Source organism: Canis aureus, chromosome 23 (assembly GCF_053574225.1).
Source record: "Canis aureus isolate CA01 chromosome 23, VMU_Caureus_v.1.0, whole genome shotgun sequence".
NCBI classification, from domain to species: Eukaryota; Metazoa; Chordata; class Mammalia; order Carnivora; family Canidae; genus Canis; species Canis aureus.
Window position 1 is genome coordinate 441078 of NC_135633.1, and position 20201 is coordinate 461278.

Sequence of the window (20201 nt, forward strand, 5' to 3'; positions counted from 1 at the left end):
GGGAATAATAGTGAGAGAGCTGGCCAAAGATCCCAACTGGTATAATGTCATCCTAAATTAGCCAGATTAGATGACAGCACTTCATCATCCAAGACAAGGTTGGAGCAATTGCCCTATTAGGCAACGCAACCAGAATAACAATAGGAATACTTTAACCTGCGGAGATCTCTGACATCAATTAATGAATCATGGAGTACCTAGGAATGAAATAGGGGATTAGCTTGCTAAAGTATTGCTTAAACTATATAACTGGAAAAAAAAAATTCTAAATATCGCATGTCAGTTATCTACTGCTGCAAAACTCCCCACTCTGAAACCTGGTGGCTTAACACAGGCTTTTCTTTTTGTTTTTTTTTTTTCTTTCTTTCTTTTTTTCTCACAAATCGATGGGTCAACAATTTGGGCCAGGTCTAGCTAGGTACTCTATTAATCTTGGCCAGGGTTATTCGTGTTATTTTATTCATCTGGTGGTTCAACCAATGCTAGACAATCTAAAATCTCCTCACACAGCCTCAGGCAGTGGCAGGCTGACAACTGGAATGCGGGAGTTCTCTGTGTGGAATTTCCAGCAGGCCAGCTCCTGCGCAGACACATGCACGAGGGTCTCAGGATCCAAACCACAGAATTTGATGCAAAAGCAATTTTCAAACTTCCTCTTACATCGTATTTGCTAACTTCCTATTGACCTAAGTAGATCACATGAGCAAGGGCAAGATCAAGTCGAAAATTAAAGATATGCCCTGTATGGCGATTTAATTTTAAGAGCATTAGCATGTAGGTTTCATTTAAAGCTTTGAGATATGATGAGATTACTGAAGGAGAAAGAAGGGTTTTAGACATTGAACCTTAGAATATTACAACTTTTAGAAAATGTAAGTGCCTTAGGAGGAACCAGCAAGAGAACAGCAAAAACAGGCAGTCAGGACTGATCATAAGGATCAGAAAAGGATCAGTAGAAAGAGAAAACACTCCATAAAGGATAGAGTTCTAGCCAAGAAAAGTAAGTACGGAGAAAAGAGTAATCAGTCTCAGATGAGATAAATGAGAACTTTAAATCTTCATTGAAAGCAGCAGTGTGGACACGACTTGTGATCCTGAGATCAGTTTTAGTGGAGTGCTCCAATTTCAGGCTTACAACTCCTACTTCCATTTTTATGTATTTTAAGCCTCTGCCCCATCAAGCCTAATCTCTCAGGAGACATAAATAAAACATGACTATGATGCTGTACATTAGATCCCCAGAATTTGTTCACCCTACAGCTGAGAGCTCATACCCTTTGACCAACATCTCCCCAGATCCCCCAGCCCGTGGCCCCAATTCCTCCACCATCCTACCATCTCCTTCTATGAGTTTGACTTTTTCAAGATGCCATATATAAGTGATATCATGCGCTCTTTCTTTGTCTGATTTATTTCATTTAGCATAATATCCTCGGGCTCCATCCATGTTGTTGCAAATAACAGGATTTCTTTCTTTCTCATGGGCGACTAATATTGCACTGAATATACATACCACATTTTCTTTATCTGTTCCTCATCGGACACTTAGATTGATTCCATATCTTGGCTCTCGTGAATAATGCTGCAAAGAACGTAAGAGCGTAATTATCCCTGTGGATATATGTGCAGGATTCCTGGATCATATGGTAGTTCCAGTTTTGATTTTTGAGGAACCTCCATACTGTTTTCCATAATAACTATATCAATTTACATTCCCACCAACATTGCACAAGGGTTTCTCCACACCCAAGCCAACACTTGTTATCGCTTTAATACCAGCCATTCCAACAGGTGGGAGGTGATATCTCACTGCGGTTTTGATACGCATTTGCCTGATGATTAGTGGTGTTGAGCACCTTTCCATGTACCCATTGGCCTTGGTGTGTCTTCTATGGAAAAATGTCTATTCAGGTCCTTTGCCCATTTTCCAATGGGATTATGGAGGGGATTGCTATCGAGTTGTAGAAGTTCCTTATATATTTTTGATATGAAAACCTTATTAGATACATGGGACCTAATATTTTTTTCTGTTCTATAGGTCTCCTCTTTATTCTGTTTATTGTTTCTTTGTTCTGCAAAAGCTTTCCAGTTTGAAGTAGTCCCACTTGCTAATTTTTGGTTTGTTGTTTGTGCTTTCATGTCAAATCAAAAAAAAAAAAAATTGCCAAGACCAATGTCAAGGAGTTTCTTTGCCTTGTTTTTTCCTATATGTCTGTTAAGTCTATTTATTAGTTTTCTTTAGTGGCGTCATGTTTGTCTGCTTTGTGCTCTGTCTGGACTTAACACTTGTGTCTATGTGTTTGGAGGAGCAAACACCTCTCCATCCTTACAGCCGGTTTTCAGCAGGTGAAGACCTTCTCCTGTCAGACTCCTGGGCTGCTGGGATTGCCTCTGGGATCACAGTCACTCAAGGTTGGAACTGGGTCACCTGGCTGCTGCTGGATCCTCAGCTGGGTCTGTAAACCGCAAGCCTATTATCAGGTGCATGATGGTCCTGGCTCCTGCTGGATCACTGGACAGGTCTTTGTATGAGCAGGACTGTCCCTGAACCATCGCTGAGAGGGGACGGAGGCAGGTCACAGGGTCACTTCAGGATCCATAGTTGGACCAAGCTCAGCCGGCCCGCCTCCTAGACACCGATGGGTGTGTCTGTCTCCCGCTAGGTCCCTGGATGGGCAAGACTGCTTCCAGACCACGGCTGACATTGGAGCCAGGCCACATCTGCTTCAGAGTCCATAGCTCTAACCAAGATCAGCAGGCCTATCATCCAAGGCTCAGGTGTGCATGATTCCTTCTGGGTCCCTTGGCTGATGGTGCTATTCTTAGGACCAGTGCCAAACAGGAATATAGCCAAGTCCACAAGGAGATGAAGCTGTTTTCTGGTCTGTATCCAGGACCATGGTCAGGAAGCCTGGCTCTTCAGGATGCAACAGGGAAAAAGGCAAGGAAGAAAACATAGAGTTGGCAAATTCTGTGCTTTAGCTTTTGTGAATACAAGTCTTTTTCTTTGGTGTGCCTTTTCCATACAGCTCTCGGCTGAGGTTTTGCAACCTCCTACCTGGAACGCAAAGCTCCTACATAGAAACTGTTGTCAATGGATGGCTGCTAAGATGATTGGTGCTGGTGGGAGGGGATATGAGCAGGGGACCTCCTACTCTACCATCTTGCCAACCCATAGCGAACATCTCAAGGCCAGACTGTTAGTATTCTCTACAACACTTCTCACATAGAGCTTGTGACATCTTTCCTGGTGCAGCAAAAACCTGCATCCAGTGTACATCTCTGTGGTTTTCCTCCTGGGTAATGAAACTCTCAGGGCACCTATCTTAGAAAAAAAAATCATGTAGAGCATCAAAAAACCACTATGCCCAAGACCCTCAGGTGCCAGTCTCCTTCATCTTGCCTGGTTCAATTTCAGTCTCACAACTTCTACTTCCATGTCTATATGTTTTAAGCCTTTGCCCCATCAAATTTAATGTCTCAAGAGGCATAAATAAAAATACAGCCAAAGTGGAATAGAAAAGAGGGAAATATAATTTATTCTCATTGTGCTGAAGACAAGTAATGAATGTGAATCCTAAAGTTTGGGATACGAAACAAAGAAAATTATTTCCTCATCCTACTTGACCATATCTTTCAAGTCTTCTTCTTGGTTTATCACAATTCTTGGATAAATACATTTGACCACACCCCCTGACATTGCTCAATATTTGTTTAAGTGAAATAAGGTGAAGCAAGCTAAAGGAGGAGCTCTCATTACCTTCCGTCATCACCCAATAAATAGCCAGAACACTCAAATTCCCTCACCACTCCAGAACACTCTTGGAGAGATGATACCATCCCACCAGCTGCCCCTAGTGGGGCTCCTATTGTTTTCTCTTATTCCAAGGCAACAATGCGAGATCTGTGGTAAGTATGCATTGAGCTAAAATCGCTCCTAGTGTGATAGTCTTCTAAAGTCTACTGGCAGGGGATTTGTGTAGAGGGGCCTGAGAAAAGATCCTATTCCAGTTATATATGTGGTTGGACTCCATGAGTCATGTAAAATGTGGTAGGGCATGGTGAGGAGAGCCCCAAAAATATGTGAAGAGGGGTCATAGATTCAATGCTAACTTGCCTAATGGTTCTTTCTATATTCAGATTTTCTCCACCGTAGCAACCCTACCAAGCAACTGTCTATTCTTCTTCATTTTCAATGATAGAATATTCATGATCCCAGAAGTTCTTCAAAATCATAGAAAGTTATTTTTTGAATTTGGGATGCAATCTTTCCTTCCAAATAATGAAGCCTTCTTTCCTGTCATCATTGAGTTTAGATGTTCCAAGCTATACATCTCCTTCCTTCCAAGTTTTCCCCACAGGACATGGGTACAAGCCCATCATCTCTCCTCTGGGCATAGGATCCCAAGATTCTGTGATTCTATTAAAAATTAAGAGAAAGAAAAACTGGTTCAGGTGTAGTATGACTCCTTACTAGCTGAATGATTCAATGTTTAGGAATTTTTTTGGCTTCATCCATACATTGAGCATAATTGGGGAAAGGTGTTGAAGCAGGTGATCTCATGAAGTCTGGTATAGCTCTCAGGTGCATGATTCCTCTTTTGTATGTCTTCACCCTGGAACTGAGCTTAAACCCAGTCCAAGGATGACTACATGCTGCCATCTGTGGCCATCTTCCTGGTGCTCTGTAGCCTACAAGAAGAGGCGAACGGCCCAGCAGAAAGACCTGTGTTCACACAAGCTAAAGCACAAACTCTTCTGACTCTAATTTTCCTTCCTGGTCTGTCATTTCCTCTGTTGTATCTTAAGAACAGGGGGTCTCTGTGGAGTTTTCGAACTTGAATTCATTGTACAAAATAATTAACTTTTGTCTTTAGTGGTCAAGGAAACTGACGAGTTGCAGCCCAGGAACCAAAAAGTCTATTTCAGTGCCAGAAAATCTGCTGAACTGGATGCTTCCACAAAATCTCTGACATGACCCAACAATTGTCCGATTGTTCTGGTACCAAACCAGGACTTTCTACCACCACTGGTTCAGATCTCCCTGATTCTCTTTTAAAGAGAAGAAAGGTAGACTGGTGCCTGACTGGTAGAGCATGTGACTCCTGATCTCAGAGTCATGATTCTGAACCCCATGCTGTGTGGAGAGAACACACACTTCCTTGATTCCCTAAGTAGAGTGATAGAGACTCCAGTTGAGCTAAAACTGATAATATGTGTTTATTTTACAGTATATTAAGTGACTTCTTGTCTAATATACATATAATTTTATTATGTATAGTATATATGTATACACATATACATATATACATATATACTATATACATATATATTATATAATAGATGTTAATACACACAATTTTAAACTAAGGGAAGGTCAGGAAAATGACATAAATCACTCAGAGTCCTAAGTATGAAGAATTCCACCAAGGTCCAGCTGACATAGGGCTTATGCTCTTCTCAGTATCCCACTAACCCAAGAGATAATCTGGAGATGGGTAGGATTTTTCTCGGAAGTGTGAACAAAGTACATTTTTAAACTTTTATTTATTTATTTATTTGAGAGAGAGAGAGAGAGTGAGAGTGAGAGTGAGAGTGTGACCATGAGCAGGGGAAGGGGCAGACTCCACACTGACCGTAGAGCCCAACGTTGGGTTTGATCCCACAACCCTGAAGTCATAACCTGAGCTGAAATCAAGAGTCAACCATTTAACCAACTGAATCAACCAGGTGCTCCTGAACAAAGTATATTTAAGAATGTTTTAACTGGTAATGAACTCTCCTTATTTGCCTCCAGTTCTTGGGGTCTCTGGACCCTCTTTTCACTTCCACAGTAGAATGTGACTCTCCTCATCCTTTCCCTTGAGATGTGGGCTACGATTAGAGGGTTTTCTGAAAGGTCCATGCTGCTAAATAACGATCTTGATGCCAGGCCGGTTGGGCAAGCAGACAATTCAGCTCTGGGGTCAGTCACCACCGTAACTTAAAGCTGCTGCCTTCTTTCTGTCGATATTAACCTGATGGAGTCAGAAGATGGAGAAGGGAAAGAACTGAATCTGGCAAGTAGAAAGGACTACAGACTGGGAGTCAGAAGACGTGTAGCCTAGTCTCCGTTAAGCCTTCAGTTACGGAGGTCTTAAGGACACCCACCAGGCCTCACCCTCCAAGTCAGGGAAGGATACTAAATCTCCCGGGAGGACTGGTACTCTGCCCGTACACAAAGGTCAGGCTGGAACAGCTGTTAAAACATGGAGACGCTTCCACGCTAGTTAGGGAAGGAGTAATAACCGTGACATAGCAGAGATCCAGACCCACCTGTGGATTGTTCCAGCAACATAGCCCGTGGCCGCGGGATCGCTCCATGGGCACCGTATCTGTTACTAAATGTATTAACGCCACCTCTGTTCCTAGCGTTCCTGTTCCTTAATGTGTTCTCAGTGTGCATTTCTTATTTCCTCCTCTCCTGCCGCAGAGATAAGCAGAGAAAACTACACCGCTCTAAATCCTCTGATAAACACAATGATCAATTCAAAATATAGCAAAGGAATCCAGGCCGCCAATGTCCTACTGTCCCTCAGACTTGGTGGGATCCTGAACCAAAACCAAGAGCAAAAGCTGATGAGACAAATCGTTCGCACCGTGGAAAATAAAGGTGAGTGCCTACGTTCCCTCGAAGGTGTGGGGCAAGACTGACCTATGACCTCCTGCCAGCTGTATTAGGCAGAACCGCAGAAGCCCTGCTGCACCTACCCTAGCTGTAGGACCTGAGGGGACAGCGGTGCCCCAAGCACCAATCCCCTGCCCAGTACTCCGTAGCTGGGCCCTACTTCTTTGGGTCCTGTAAAGCATTTTCCTTCAAAAGGTCACAAGGAAAAGCAAAAGAAACCATAGACTCTTACCCACGGACAGTGTTATGCGAGCTGAGTTCACAACCAGACAGGGTAGGGCTCGTCAGGAAGCTGGCGGTAGCAAGAGAAGTGCGGAAAGACAGAGGAGGACTGGGTTGTCTCTGTTCCTGTTTGTGCTTAGGGAGGAGGGAGACGGAGACAGAGCCCCCTGCGCTCGGGACAGAGACCCCCACCACCCTGGGATCATGACCGGAGCCAAAATCAAGAGTCGGACACTTAACCAACTGAGCCAGGGGTTGAGGGTGGCTCCACCCTGAGTCCTTTGTGCCAATCCTGAGCCTTAGCTTCCTCACTGGGATAAGGGGGAGATGAAGCCCCCCTACCTACCTCACAGGATTATTGTCAGAGTTACAAGAGGTCTGAGAATGTTGATACCCTGTAAGGAAGAACATCCAAGTATTACTATCTTGGCAAGACAGCACCTATAAGAGAGTAAATCCCAAGGCATTATTATCTACTTTTTTTCTTTTAAAATTTTTATAAGGATCCCATGATTCCAAAAACCTCCTATGATTTCATGGGGAAGACTGTGAACTAGCTTGCATTTATACCACACTGCTAGAAGTCTCCGCTTTGGGAATAAGGAAGAGAACAATAAAATATTGGTAGAGAGTAGAAAAAAAGAAAGAACTGATAGGTAATGTCAGTCACAAGACAGACAGGAGGCCGAGAAAAATCACAAGCAGGTACCTCGTTAAACTTGAACATTTTTTTTTTCAGAGTCCTCTTTAACCTCGGGACAGCTTGCCTTGTCTATCCTGGCTTTGGGAGCATGTAAAAGGCCTGATGAAATGTTTAAAAATTACTCAGACCTGGTCAAACAACTAGAAAATAAATTCCAAGAAGAAATAAAAAATATGGGTGAGAATCAAATGTTCAGAGACCCTGGACGACCTAGTGTTTTCCTCCACTGGTTCAGAACTGAACAAAGTTTCCCCTCGGCCTTTCCTTCTCCTCTTCCTTCTATGCACCCCACGCATCTTTGCGGATCACTTGCCCTTCTTCCCTCTTTCAACATGCATCTTGAGTTTTCAAACACATTCAAACGAGCACCGACTCTACATCCACCTTGCTTATGACGATGCACACGCACACACACAAGCTTATAGGAGACCGTTGTCTCGTTCTGCAGAAGCGTGGCTTTTAGACAAATAGTGAAATGCACCAGAAATAGCTGAGAACACAGACACTATGTCGTCAGTATGAAAGCACTCGATCCACACTCACAGGAGAGCTACCGAGGCCAGGAGCACTTCCCCGCCAGGAAAAACACGCTGACTGTGGTGGCTGCTCGCGACATGCGTTGTTTTAATCCGAACGCCCACCCAGTATTTACCCTATTGATCATTAAGCCTCTACGAGCTCATCTCCTTTTGAGCTGGCCTCTACTTCTGCTTCTACTTCTAGGTTGGACACGTTACCCTCGAAAGTGCAAGACGCTTAGCGGCAGGAAATCTGGGTTCTAGTCCTAGCTCTGTAACCACCTGAGTCTCAGGATGGTATTTTAATCTCTTTAGAGCCCAGTTTCCTCAGTTATAAAGTAAAAAGAGTTAAGTTGAATTTGAAGATCTTTAGCAGCCTTTACATTTCTCAGGTTTGCTGATTCTACAAATGACCTTCCTCCCTCTCTCACTCACCTCTCCTTAATTTCCAAAGAAATTCTAATACAGAACATAAAGGCTCCTAATTCTGGGAAACGAACTAGGGGTGGTAGAAGGGGAGGAGGGCGGGGGTGGGGGCGAATGGGTGACGGGCACTGAGGGGGGCACTTGACGGGATGAGCACTGGGTGTTATTCTGTATGTTGGTAAATTGAACACGAATAAAAAATAAATTTATTATAAAAAAAAGAGAAAAAAGAAATTCTAATAAAGCAAGTAGGAATAGACTGAAATTTTATTATTCAAATATTGTTTCCATGAGTAAGGTATGTCTTTCCTCCCTGACAGAAGAACATGATGATAATCCACTGACTAACTACTACCAGCTCAGCCTGGACGTTTTGGCCTTGTGTCTGTTCAGTGGGAATTACTCAATCTCTATAGTTGCTACAAAATTCAATCCTGAAAATAAAAACTACTATTTTCATGGACAGTTCTCAGTAGGTGAGTCATTACACCCAATTCCCTCAGTGGAGAGGACATGGTCACCGGTAAGTCTTTTCCTTCAAGTTTTTCTACCAGTAAATACTTGGACGCTTTTTTACCCTCTTAACGCTAGTGATCAGGGAGGAGAATTCTATTCTTGAAAGGAATGGATGTGGGGGGTGGGGGGAGGAGGCTTTAAGCATCTTTCTAGATGTGTAATACAGTAGAAAGATCCAGTTCCTAAGCTACCTCTTCTTTGAATTATATAACCAAGAGATGTTAACTTTTTTAAAAGATATATTTTTTACTTATTTATTTTTGAGAGAGAGAGAGTGTGTGTGCATGAGTTGGGGAAGGGGCAAAGGGAAAGGGAGAAGCAGACTCCCCACTGATGACAGAGCCAGACATGGGGCTCAATCCCAGGACCCTGAGATCATGACCTGAGCCGACCATCAAACATTATCTGCCTGAGCCCCCCAGGTGCCCTATGGATGTTAACTCTTGGCCTTAATTTTCCCATCTGTAAAATAAGGATAGATGGTGAGAATCTTCGTATAAGACATTTTAGCAAGTGTAAGTATTAGAAAAAGGAAAACAGCGGAATTCACTAATCTTAACTTTGCCTCTTTCTCTAATTTACTGGGACCATTTATATGTGTGGGCTTACTTGGACAACACAACCTCTTCAGGGACAAGGCCCAATATATTGATCAATAACGTCTGTATCCCCAATAGAGAAGGACTGGAAATTTTCTCCTGGGTCAGCTCACACATCCAAAAAGAGCCTCCCTCTAGAGAGCTAGTTCTGTTGCTCAGCCCCTCTGGACCCAGATACACAAGCTCATCTTTCTCCAAGAAGCCCAAAGAAAATGGCCACTCGACGTCTCTGGATAATAGGGAGAATGTGAGATTTATTTCTATGGGAGAGGGAAGGTACCACAGCTAAAGAATGCAGGGGGAACTAAGTAACAAACCAGAAAAAAGGCCTTATCCTCCCTTCTTCCAATCTCTTGCCTCATCCTCCCTCTTAAGAAGCTTTATTGGAAAACAGTTCTCTTAAGTGCTGTTGATCAGCCTAAGGGAAACATTGGAACATTGCAAAGACATATTTTGATTTATCCTCCTGAGTTCTCTCGACTCTTTTGCCAATATGGCTGAGAGATGAAAACAATGGGAAGCCAAGATGTTGAAGGGAAAGACTATTCACGTGTATGCCCCTGCAAATCCATATGTGTCTCTATGACCAGCAGGTGAGTTATTGAGTACGAGGCCCAGGGTTACACAACATAAGGAAGGGATCTTGAAATATTTGAGTGGTTAATGCCCGAAGAACTGCTCTACTTCAAGTCCTTTTCTCCCATTATCAACTAGCATGGCCAGTCTTCTCAGTTTGCCCAGATCTGCCTCTTTTTCGGCAATGATAATCCTACACACCAGGAGATCCCTCGGTCCAAGGCAAACCGGAATGGTTGGTCACTCACCTTATCACTGATGTTTTATTTCCTGGCAGATACTGGTGCGATGGCTGTCCTGGCTCTGACCTGTGTGAAGAGGGATAAAACAAATAGTCAGAACATAATGTATAAACAGGATTTAGAGATCATTGGTGGTCATATAGAGTCACTTATAAGGAAGATTCTGTCTCAGAAAAAGGAAGATGGCCTCATTGGAAACATATATAGTACAGGAGAAGCCATGCAGGTAAGTCAGAGACAGAGAAGGGAGTCACGAAGGAAAGAAATACTGAATCCTCTCTTCTTGTCCCCCTAAGACATTACTCATTCTGCTTCCTATACTAACTGATTTCATGTGATTCCTCTCCCCTGATGGAAATGTATTCTCCTCACCCCTGAACCTTATCTTTCCATGTCCAGTGCTTCCGTGAAGCTCTTCTAGACTACAGCTTTTTAAAGAAATTCTAGAGTCTGCTACAACCTACTATATTGTTTCATTAAATGCACTTAACACTTTGCTGTCCACCAGTGTTGGGTGCTTGCCTCCTACTTCCTAAATTAGATTATTGTTGTCCCAGTGACGAGAGGCAGTGCCAGCAGTAGCATCTAGTATTTATTGCCGTGCCCATTGATGCACACAACCCAATGAGGAAAAAATTACTGCCTCCATTTCCCAGAATAAGAGCATGAGTCATGGAGTGTCGGTAACTTGCCTGATGTTACGAAGCCAAAAAGTGATTCAGACCTAAGCAGCTGGTTTCAGTACTCATACTCAGCACCTCCTCTGTCCTGCATATGCCCCTTGAAGTGTGGGGCTTTATTCCTGCGTTCACTCACCGGTTTGCTCAACGCTAAGGGATAGGTACAAGAGGGGAAGGAAGATTTACAGAAAAAATATTTTGCTGAGTAGAAGTAGGGGCCCGGAGGTCAGGTCACCCCAGGAGGAGAGGGCTTCCCAAGGGAGAGAGGACAGCAGGAAAAAGGCCAGAGGCACAAAAGAACATCATGTATTTTAGGGAGATCAAGGTGTTCAATGTGGCCATTGCGGGGTCCCTGGGAAAAATTACAAGAAGGAGCTGGGGTGTCACAGGGGTCCAATCACAAAGGTGGTTTTCACTGTTGGTGCTGTTGAGGCTGCTGTCTGCCTTGCTGAGTTTGAACTTCACAAAACAGGGCTTGCCCGTTCTGACTGTACATTTGAATCCGCTGGAGAAGGTTATGGAAAACACTAATGTTCCAGCACCACACCAGCCAGCCAACATAGAAACTTAGAGGTAGAGCAAGAGCCTTGCTCTGGTTTTAAGACCCTACAAGAGATGTTAATTCACAGCCAGCTTGAGAGCTGCTTGCCTACAAAACAGTTTTTTTTTTTTTTTTTTTTTTTTTTTACAAAACAGTTTTTAAGATTTTGTTTATTTGTTTATTCATGAGAGACACACAGAGAGAGGCAGAGACACAGGCAGAGGGAGGAGAAGCAGGCTCTTTAATCCAGGATCAGGCCCTGAGCCAAAGGCAGCTGCTCAACCGCTGAGCCACCCAGGCTGCCCTACAAAATAGTTAAGAGGAAATGAAATAGGATCCTTTTCTTTAAATATCCCACAAATGCTTGTTTGACTTCTTGGTTAACCTAAAGGGTCTTCAGGAGAAAATGAAAAGGGGAATTGTCCTTCCCTGAGAAACTACAGAGCGATGTCTACGGGTCCAGCCCATTTTAGGCCTTGTGTTACTCACTCTGACACCCTCCTAACTTTTCCTGCCCCATCATGCTGCCCCCCTCAATCCAGTTTACAACCGCTGCTTGGACAGTTTCTATTCAAGAGCCCATTGGACTCCCCATTGTTAAGCAAATAACGTCGCACACTTCACCCTGCAGCTGTAGGGTGCACCAGCGCAGCCCCAACCTCGTCCTCCAGCCTGTTCTTCCACAGTCGCCCCAAGGCTCCCTGTACACCAGTCTTCCCAGGCCAGGAGGACTCCCCTAGGGATTTTGCTGAAACGGAGAGAATGTCATCATCACGGGCAGGCCATGCCCTGGCCTCACCTCCTGTAGCACCCTTGACCCTGCCGTTCCCTCTGGGTACACACAGCAGTGCTCTCTTGTCCCCTACTGAAAGGCTGTCCTACCTCACATGCCGCCTTCTCCACCGAGCCTTCTTCAATGTCACGAAGTGTTATGGGCTCGTCTTATGGCCCTAGATGCGTCTCTTAAGCCATCCACCTTTAGGATTGTCTTTAGGATTGGACTTGAAAAGCATTTATCAAGCGTCTCCTATGCAACAGGTGTTGTTCCAGTGTCAAGGCTACAAGAGTGAACATGGTAGAGAAAGTCTGTTCTCCTTTTGCCATTATCAGTTGTGTTGTTGAGCAACTCCCCATCCCCTCCCCCAAAACTAGTTTATAAATTTCTTGGTGGCAGGAAAGGTATCCTAGCTATATCCAAGGTGCTGCCCCGTGGTCAACGGCCAGTAAATACTGACCGAACTAGTTAGATGTAGGCTCTCCCCTTGTTTGGTGTTTCTCTCACGCCCTCCCATTCTCTCTCTCTCACATTAGGCTCTCTTTGTCTCATCACACTATTACAAGAAAAGTCAATGGGATTGTCAAAAAACACGGAATAAAGTGCTTGAGGAAATCCCTAAAGGAGTATTCCGTATGCCAACTGCTGCAGCTCAGATCTTACCTGCCCTGCTGGGAAAGACCTACTTGGATGTTAACAAAGACTCTCCTTGTGTCTACAAATCAGGTTGAGCCCTAAAGAGCACGATCCCCGAAGCACATGAGACTAAGGTGTCCTTAGGGACCACAAGTGACCAGATAAACCGCTAAAGCATAACCGTTCCCAGATAGAACTCAGTCCTCCATGTCTCAGCAGCGATCGTAACCACCTGAGGATTTGTTCTGAAGAGGGGAGTAGGTGTTTTTCTCGGGTCAGACCTTACTAAATGAGGCAGACTTAATTCGGTGATGTCTGTCTCCAAAGGGATGGTTTGTGATGGCCGGTTAGAGAGATGTTTGAGCATCATTCCCATTCTGAACAAAGTGAGGTGTCTCTGACTCTCCATTAAGCACAGTGAGTGAGCCCTCAGGGAGCTCAGAGGAAGATGGGAGGAATATGGCAGCAGGAGAAGAAAATGAGAGCGTGAGTCATTTATTCAAACAACTGATTTTTCAACAAACGATGAAAGAAGACTTGACTTTCATCTCTGTTCATTCTGGTTCGGCTATTTATAGGCTTAGGGACCTCACACAAAATGTTTCATCATATAAACGATATAAAAAAATGCAAGTGATAATAGTATCCAACGTGGGTTTTTGTAAGGACGGCGTAAGATAAGCCATGTAAAATCATTAGGGCAGCCCCTGGCACTTAATAGCTTTTCAATAAATGTTAAGAAATAGAAAGGCAACCAAAAAAACAGGACGGCATGATCGTATGCTGCACCAAAGCAAAAACAAAACAACAACAAAACCCCCCAAACTCAGGAGCCTCTGTGAGAAACAGGACACAGGGCAACTGCACTGCTTGAACGGCTGGACGTGGAGCCAAACGCGTGCATTCATGAGCTGGTGCGTTTCTGGTTCAGTCGCACAAGAGCTCGGCCCCTTGGTTGATGATTCTTGCTCCTTGTAGCAAATCCTCCTCCTCTGCGTGAAGGAAAGGGGGCCGGGGGAGGGGTTGGATGGGCTGTAAACTCAAGCATCAGTTTTTTCTTATTCTGAATAGTAATTCTTCTCTGCCTCTCTGCCTCTGCCAGGTGCCTTCAACCTCTCCACCCAGGAGCCTACCTCAGGGCCACCTGCTGTGTCACACCCACAGATCCAAGTCAATTACTCCGTGGTAATCAATACAACATACAACATCGTGGTCTCTGTGGCAAACGGCTCTGTCTTCCTAGATGTGATGGAGAAAGCTCAGAAAGAAAATGCAACTCTATTTAGGTATGTCGGCAGGTAACCTACGCTGAAGGTGCTTGGCGATTCTGAAAGACTCGGTAAGAATACGGAAGCACCTGAATGCAAAGTGCATTTGAAACACTCCTTTATGGCAGGGATTTCAAAAAAAAAAAAAAAAGAGAGAGAGAGAGAGAGAGAGAGAGACTTTTCATCTTCTAGCACACAGTAGGTATTAAATTAATGTTCACTTAATGGGTGAATAAGTCCCAGGGATCTCTCTTCCGTTGGTTAAATTCTTTCGACAAATAGAAACTCTTAGGTCAGTTATTTGGTGTTTAGAACACGGGGTCATTGGTTTTGAATCATTGACCTCTTCGAAAATCAGATGCCCGTGCGTTGGATGCTGAGCCCAGACAGGTGAACGCTCACACGAAACTTGTCCTTTCGGTCAGAGGTTTCACAAATGCCCTGAAGTCTCCCTGCGCCTCCCCTTGTAGATTCATGGAACCCTAGATTAAGGTTGCCCGGCCCAAAGAGGTCAAATATCAAAATTTAGGTATTGACTTTGCCTCTGAAAGGTATGGTTCATTTGAAGCCATTACTTCGTCTAGTAACGTAAGATACCACAGAGAAAATTATATATGTGGTATGTGATGTAGATATTATAAAGATTGCTTTCAAGGGCTTCCAGGAAGGCAGAGAAATGTGACCGAGGAATGTGAAACAGACATTGGCCATGTCACTTTTTAATCAAGACAACATGAAATTTTAAAATTTAAAATTTTTTAATTTTTAAAATTTTAAATTTTAAATTTTTTAATTTTTAATTTAACTTTTAAATTTAATTTTTTTAATTTTTTAAAGTTTTATATTTTTAATTTTTAATTTTTTTAAATTTTAAATTTTTTTAATTTTTATTTTTTTAAAGGTAGGTTTATTTATTTATTTATTTATTTATTTATTTATTTATTTATTATTTATTCAGAGAGAGCGAAAGAGAGGCAGAGACACAGGCAGAGAGAGAAGCAGGCTCTATGCAGGGAGCCCGACATGGGACTCGATCCCAGGTCTCCAGGATCAAACCCTGGGCTGCAGGCGGCACTAAACCTCTGCGTCACCGGGGCTGCCCAATTTTTTTAATTTTTAATTTTAAATTCTTCTTTCCTGTTGTTCTTTCCTAAGAGAAAACATACTAAGTTATGATGCCTCTAGGACACGAGGCTAACATTTTCTTCTGCTGCTGTAGTATCTTCAACAGGTACTATCTTGGGGTAGAAGATTAGTAGTTACTGACTACAGAGTGTTTCCTATGAAGGGAAGTGGGTGCAGAAGTAGGCATCATTCCTCTAATTTAGAATAGATTGTGGAGTGTCTACATCAGAATCATGCAGATTCCTAGTCCCTGCTCAGACCCACAGAATCAAAGTACCTGAGGATTGGGCTGAGAAATCTGTTTTTTTTTTTTTTTTTAAATGACTTCAAATGATTCTTAGGTACACTGAAGCTTGAGAAGTGCCCACATAAGGTTGTCTTTGAAAATAATAAGTTCCTAAAAAAAATCATATATATATACACATATACATGAGTTCCGATAACCTATTTATTTCCCCCCAGTTTTACTGCAGAGGAAAGCTCTTGGGGCCCCTACATCACCACTGTTCAGGGCATAAAGGCCAACAGTAATGAAAGAACCTACTGGGCGCTCCTGAGCAATGGCAAACCACTGAGCCAAGGTAAGGGGGTGCCAAAAAGCCCCACAGACTAACAATGCCCCAAACATGCAGAGGTGAAGGTGTGAGCTTTGGTGGGGAACGTGCCAAGGCGTTGAGAAAGTGAGACCCATTATTTGGTGATTTCGTGGCTAAATAATTTGACCCATTGGGCGCCTGGGTGGCTCCGTTGGTTAAGCGTCAGACTCTTGGTTTCAGCTCAGGTCATGATCTCAGGGTTGTGTGATCAAGCCCCGTGTAAGACTCCAGGCTCAGCAGGGAATGTGCCTGAGAGTCTCTCCCTCTCCATCTGCCCCTCACCCTGTTCATGCTCTGTTTCTCTCTAAAATAAATCTTAAAATAAAAAAAAAAAAATCATTCGACCCACTTCTCATTCTTCCTTTTCAGGAGCCGGTAGTTACGTTGTCCATGCGGGCGAGAATTTGGAGGTTCGCTGGAGCAAGTATTAAAATTCAAATCTCCCTCAGCTGCATGGAATCCTTTTGCAGTGGACTTGCAGGTGGAGACTGGCTCCATGACTTCCTTTTCACTCATCTCAATTTCAAGAGTGGGGTCACTAGCCTCCCCTTCTCTCCGAGTGTGTTCAATAAAAGATCAACGGCAATACAAAAAGAGCATGTTCTAATTGCTTCATTTTAAAGGGGATCAATGATGGTGGGAAGACCCCTGTGGGAAGAGGGAAGGGGAAAGGGATCAGACCACGTGTCTAAGCTGGGTTCTACTCAAGGTCCCACTGCTGACTGTGTGGGCGACCTCGGGCGGCGGGTGGGGATGCAGATAAGGTTCTAGATCTAGGGTTGAGGCAGCAGCCAATGAGATCAAGCAGGAAACCTGTAGGGAGACAGCTGTCCGAGGCCCAGGTGTGAGGGACGAACTGAGTGGGCATACGGACCCCAGAGAGGCAGTGGGCAGAGAGGAAAATGCTGCTCTGGAGACACAGGAACAGGGAGGCTTCGACATTAAAGGCCGGTCCATAAAGTCTCAGGAATAATATCGTCCCCTCCTCCAGCTATCTCCCTTGGAGCCCATTTGTTCTCCTCCCGCATGTATTTTCCTTTTACTTCCCCATAAAAATCACTCATATTCATATCATCATGTGCATAAAATGCACATGCAGAAAAAAAAATCAGCTTCAATGTTCGTTTCAGTAGAACTCATGTTTAAAAAAATATATTAAATCAGGGGCACCTGGGGGTGCCTCGGTGGCTCAGCCAGTTACCAGCTGACTCTTGGTTTTGGCTCAGGTCATTGATCTTCGGGTCCTGGGATCAATAGGGTTGGGCTCCTTGCTCAGAGGAGAGTCTGAAGATTCTCTCCATCACTCCCCGTCCCTCCCCCAGCTCACACTCTCTTTCCCTTTCTCTCTCAAATAAATACATAAATCTAAAAATGAAAAGTAAAAGTAAATTAGATGTGCCTGGGTGGCTCAGTTAAATGTTAAATGTGAGATTGAGCCTCATGGAGGGCTCCCCACCGAGCACCGGGTCTGGATCTTTCCCCTTCTCCCTCTCCAGTCCCCTCCTTGCTCCTTACAACCTTTGCACACTCTCTCTCTCTAAAATCAATCATCAATCAATCAATCAATCAATCAAATCCTTAAATAAAGCAACCTCTAAAAGGAAGATGCCTTCAGGCAGAATTAGTTAAATTATTTTATCAATGTCTGCCTCGTTGCTCCCGTGTTTCCTTGGTGGTCGTCTTAGCTTCCGCCCCTCCACAGACAACCCTGGTCCTGATCCTCAACCCTCAGGGTCGACTCCTCCCTATTCTTTATGAATCGGGTGTGACAGATGCCCTCACAGCTGGACAGCAATGGATCCTATCCCCTCGGGTGCGTCGTCTCTCATCCTGAAAGCTAAGTTAGAGGTGGGGGGATCTCCGGGGTGCGGTGCACATTGCGCAGCAGCCGGCAGACCTGGACAGACTCTACAAGTTACTCAAGGTCCCACTTGGGGGGAAACTGGGGGACAACGGCTTACGGTAATAAACATGCAAAATGTCATAACCGCCACTCCTGACTCTCACACAGTGCGACCCTAGAGCTCATCATCCAACAACCACTGCGCTGTGAAGAGTGAAAGCGAACTGTTGAAAATTACACTCAAAAAGATCAAATACTGGCAATATCCTGGAAAACAAACAAACAAACAAACAAACAAAAAAAAAAAACAGTGCATATGGTTGGTTTTGTCCATCAGGAAAAATAGGGAAGCTCAAGCAAAAAAATGACAGAAAGGATTGAGCCCATTTTTGCAATGGACCAATGAGGTTGAATCTCAGAATAACCAAGTTGGAATAGTTCCCTTTGAGATTCCTGACTCCCTCGATGATTCCAGCTATTATTCTCTCAGTAATAAGCAGTCGGCACCAGTCAAGCACACAATTTGCCCTCGACCTGTTCTCCCAGACGTGGCGTAAGGCTGTTCTAACGGGCACACCGCCGTGGAACCAAAGGACGCGCAATCACAGCGTTGAGGAAGTCCTTTCCTCTGCTGTTCTCGTTCAGTCCCTCTCATTGGATCAGACGTAACAACTCCCCTTACGCCGTGTTTCTAACACGTCCCCGTAGCCCCTGGAGCCTCCGTCCTTAATAGACAGAGCCACGTTTCTCCCAACAGTGGCCCCACGGTAGAAAACAGTGACACTGCTCCCTGGTAGGGATGCATTTAATCTCAGAGACAGACCCGAGGGAAATGGAGCGACATCCCCTTAGGGTGCCACCGACACTGCCCAGGGGACCCTCGCTCCGGCCACCCCTGCCTTACGGGTCCTAAGGCCTAGCACTATGACAGAGCCAGGACTGAGTCCGGGGGAGAACGTCCCTCTGCTGCCATAGCAGAGCACAGTCAACACTGATAAACCTCTGAGAGGTTTATGCACTGAGAGTCTGGGTGCTTGGACATCAGAAAACCAGGCACGTGATAAAACAGGCAAATAAATTAATAAGTTTCAGGCAAGGGGCACCTTGGTGGCTCACTCGGTTCAACATCAGACTCTTGATTTTGGTCCAGATTGTGATCTCAGGGTCGTGAGATCAAGCCCGGCATCCAGCTCTGCACTGAGCTTGGGGCCTGCTTAAGATTCTCGCTCTCTCCCACCCTCTCCCTTCCACTGCCCCCCACCACCACCCTCTTCTTTTGAAAAAAGGACAAGAAGAGGGCAGCCTGGGTGGCTCAGCGGTTTAGCGCCGCCTTCAGCCCGGGGCGTGACCCTGGAGTCCCAGGATCGAGTCCCACGTCGAGCTCCCTGCATGGAGCCTGCTTCTCCCTCTGCCTGTGTCTCTGCCTCTCTCTCTCTCTCTGTGTGTCTCTCATGAATGAATAAATATTAAAAAAAAAAAAAAAAAGGAGAAGAAGAAGTTCAGTCGATAGTTAGCCAAGGACTGTCAAAATATAGGAGTTAAGAAATGTGTGTCCTGTTCGGGAAGTTATTTGCTAAGCGGGACAATTGTATTATCATGAGTCTTGCACCAACCATGGCTGTGAGCGGCATCTGCACGGAGGCGTGCGCTTGAAGAGCATCTTAGGCTGGTCACAGGCAGCTCCGGAACCCAAGGCCAGGACCACGCTGGGATCCTAATCCTGCGTTAGAGCCTCACGGCTGCTGTAACCGGTCACCACCGATTTCCTGGCTTTAGGCAAACGTATCCTCGTATAGCCCTGGAGGCTGGAGGCCGGAGATGGATCTCACGGGGATAAAATCAAGGGGTCCTTCAACACACCTTGATTTTGTCCCCGTGAGACCCTAGAAGGCGGAGTTCCTTCCGGGGGCTCTAGAGGGGAATCCGCTTCCTCGCCTTCTCCAGCTTCTAGGGGAGGGCGACGTGCCTCTACCTTCAGAGCCAGCGCTTGTGCCACCCCCACCTCCACTGCCATCCCCACATCTCCTCCTCGGACTTACTCTCCTTTCTCCCTCTTCCGCTTAAAGGGACCTCTGACTACGGTGGGTCCACCCCAATAATCCCCCAAATTGTCTATGTCCAAGTCAGCTCATTAGCGACCTTATTTCCGCCACGTGGGTTCCAGGGATTAGGGAGTGGACGTGGGGTGGGGAGGGCGTTATTGTGCCCTCGCTCCCTCATGGGGCGGCCGGAGCCCTCAACCATCTTTCTGGCCTCATCTCCTGCCAA

At 44.9% G+C, this 20201-nt stretch overlaps 1 protein-coding gene and 1 long non-coding RNA gene across 3 annotated transcripts; one reads left to right on the forward strand and one right to left on the reverse strand.

Annotated features, from left to right (window-relative positions):
* Window positions 1-3754: 3754 nt before the first annotated feature.
* Window positions 3755-16684, forward strand: TCN1 (transcobalamin 1). Of its 2 annotated transcripts, none has more exons than XM_077866115.1 (9): window positions 3755-3909; window positions 6473-6652; window positions 7629-7769; window positions 8857-9012; window positions 10505-10695; window positions 13002-13191; window positions 14204-14387; window positions 15957-16075; window positions 16460-16684. In XM_077866115.1, exons 1-9 carry the CDS (start codon window positions 3831-3833, stop codon window positions 16519-16521), a joined length of 1302 nt encoding a protein of 433 aa, XP_077722241.1. In that variant the 5' UTR covers window positions 3755-3830; the 3' UTR covers window positions 16522-16684. The 2 variants fall into 2 exon arrangements, with proteins under 2 accessions (XP_077722241.1, XP_077722242.1); XM_077866116.1 differs by having other exon boundaries at window positions 8860-9012.
* On the reverse strand, window positions 5377-10807 carry LOC144294480 (uncharacterized). Its single transcript, XR_013361844.1, has 5 exons — window positions 10476-10807; window positions 7236-7284; window positions 6900-6959; window positions 6316-6463; window positions 5377-6017 (listed from the first exon to the last, which is right to left on the reverse strand). It is a non-coding gene; the product is annotated as an uncharacterized LOC144294480 (long non-coding RNA).
* Window positions 16685-20201: the final 3517 nt, after the last annotated feature.

Coding starts and splice junctions, on each gene's coding strand:
- TCN1 (XM_077866115.1), top strand. CDS start 3,831: ATGATACCATCCCACCAGCTGCCCCTAGTGGGGCTCCTATTGTTTTCT. Junction 6,653..7,628: donor TCGCACCGTGGAAAATAAAG/GTGAGTGCCTAC, acceptor TTTTTTTTTCAG/AGTCCTCTTTAACCTCGGGA. Junction 14,388..15,956: donor GAAAATGCAACTCTATTTAG/GTATGTCGGCAG, acceptor ATTTCCCCCCAG/TTTTACTGCAGAGGAAAGCT.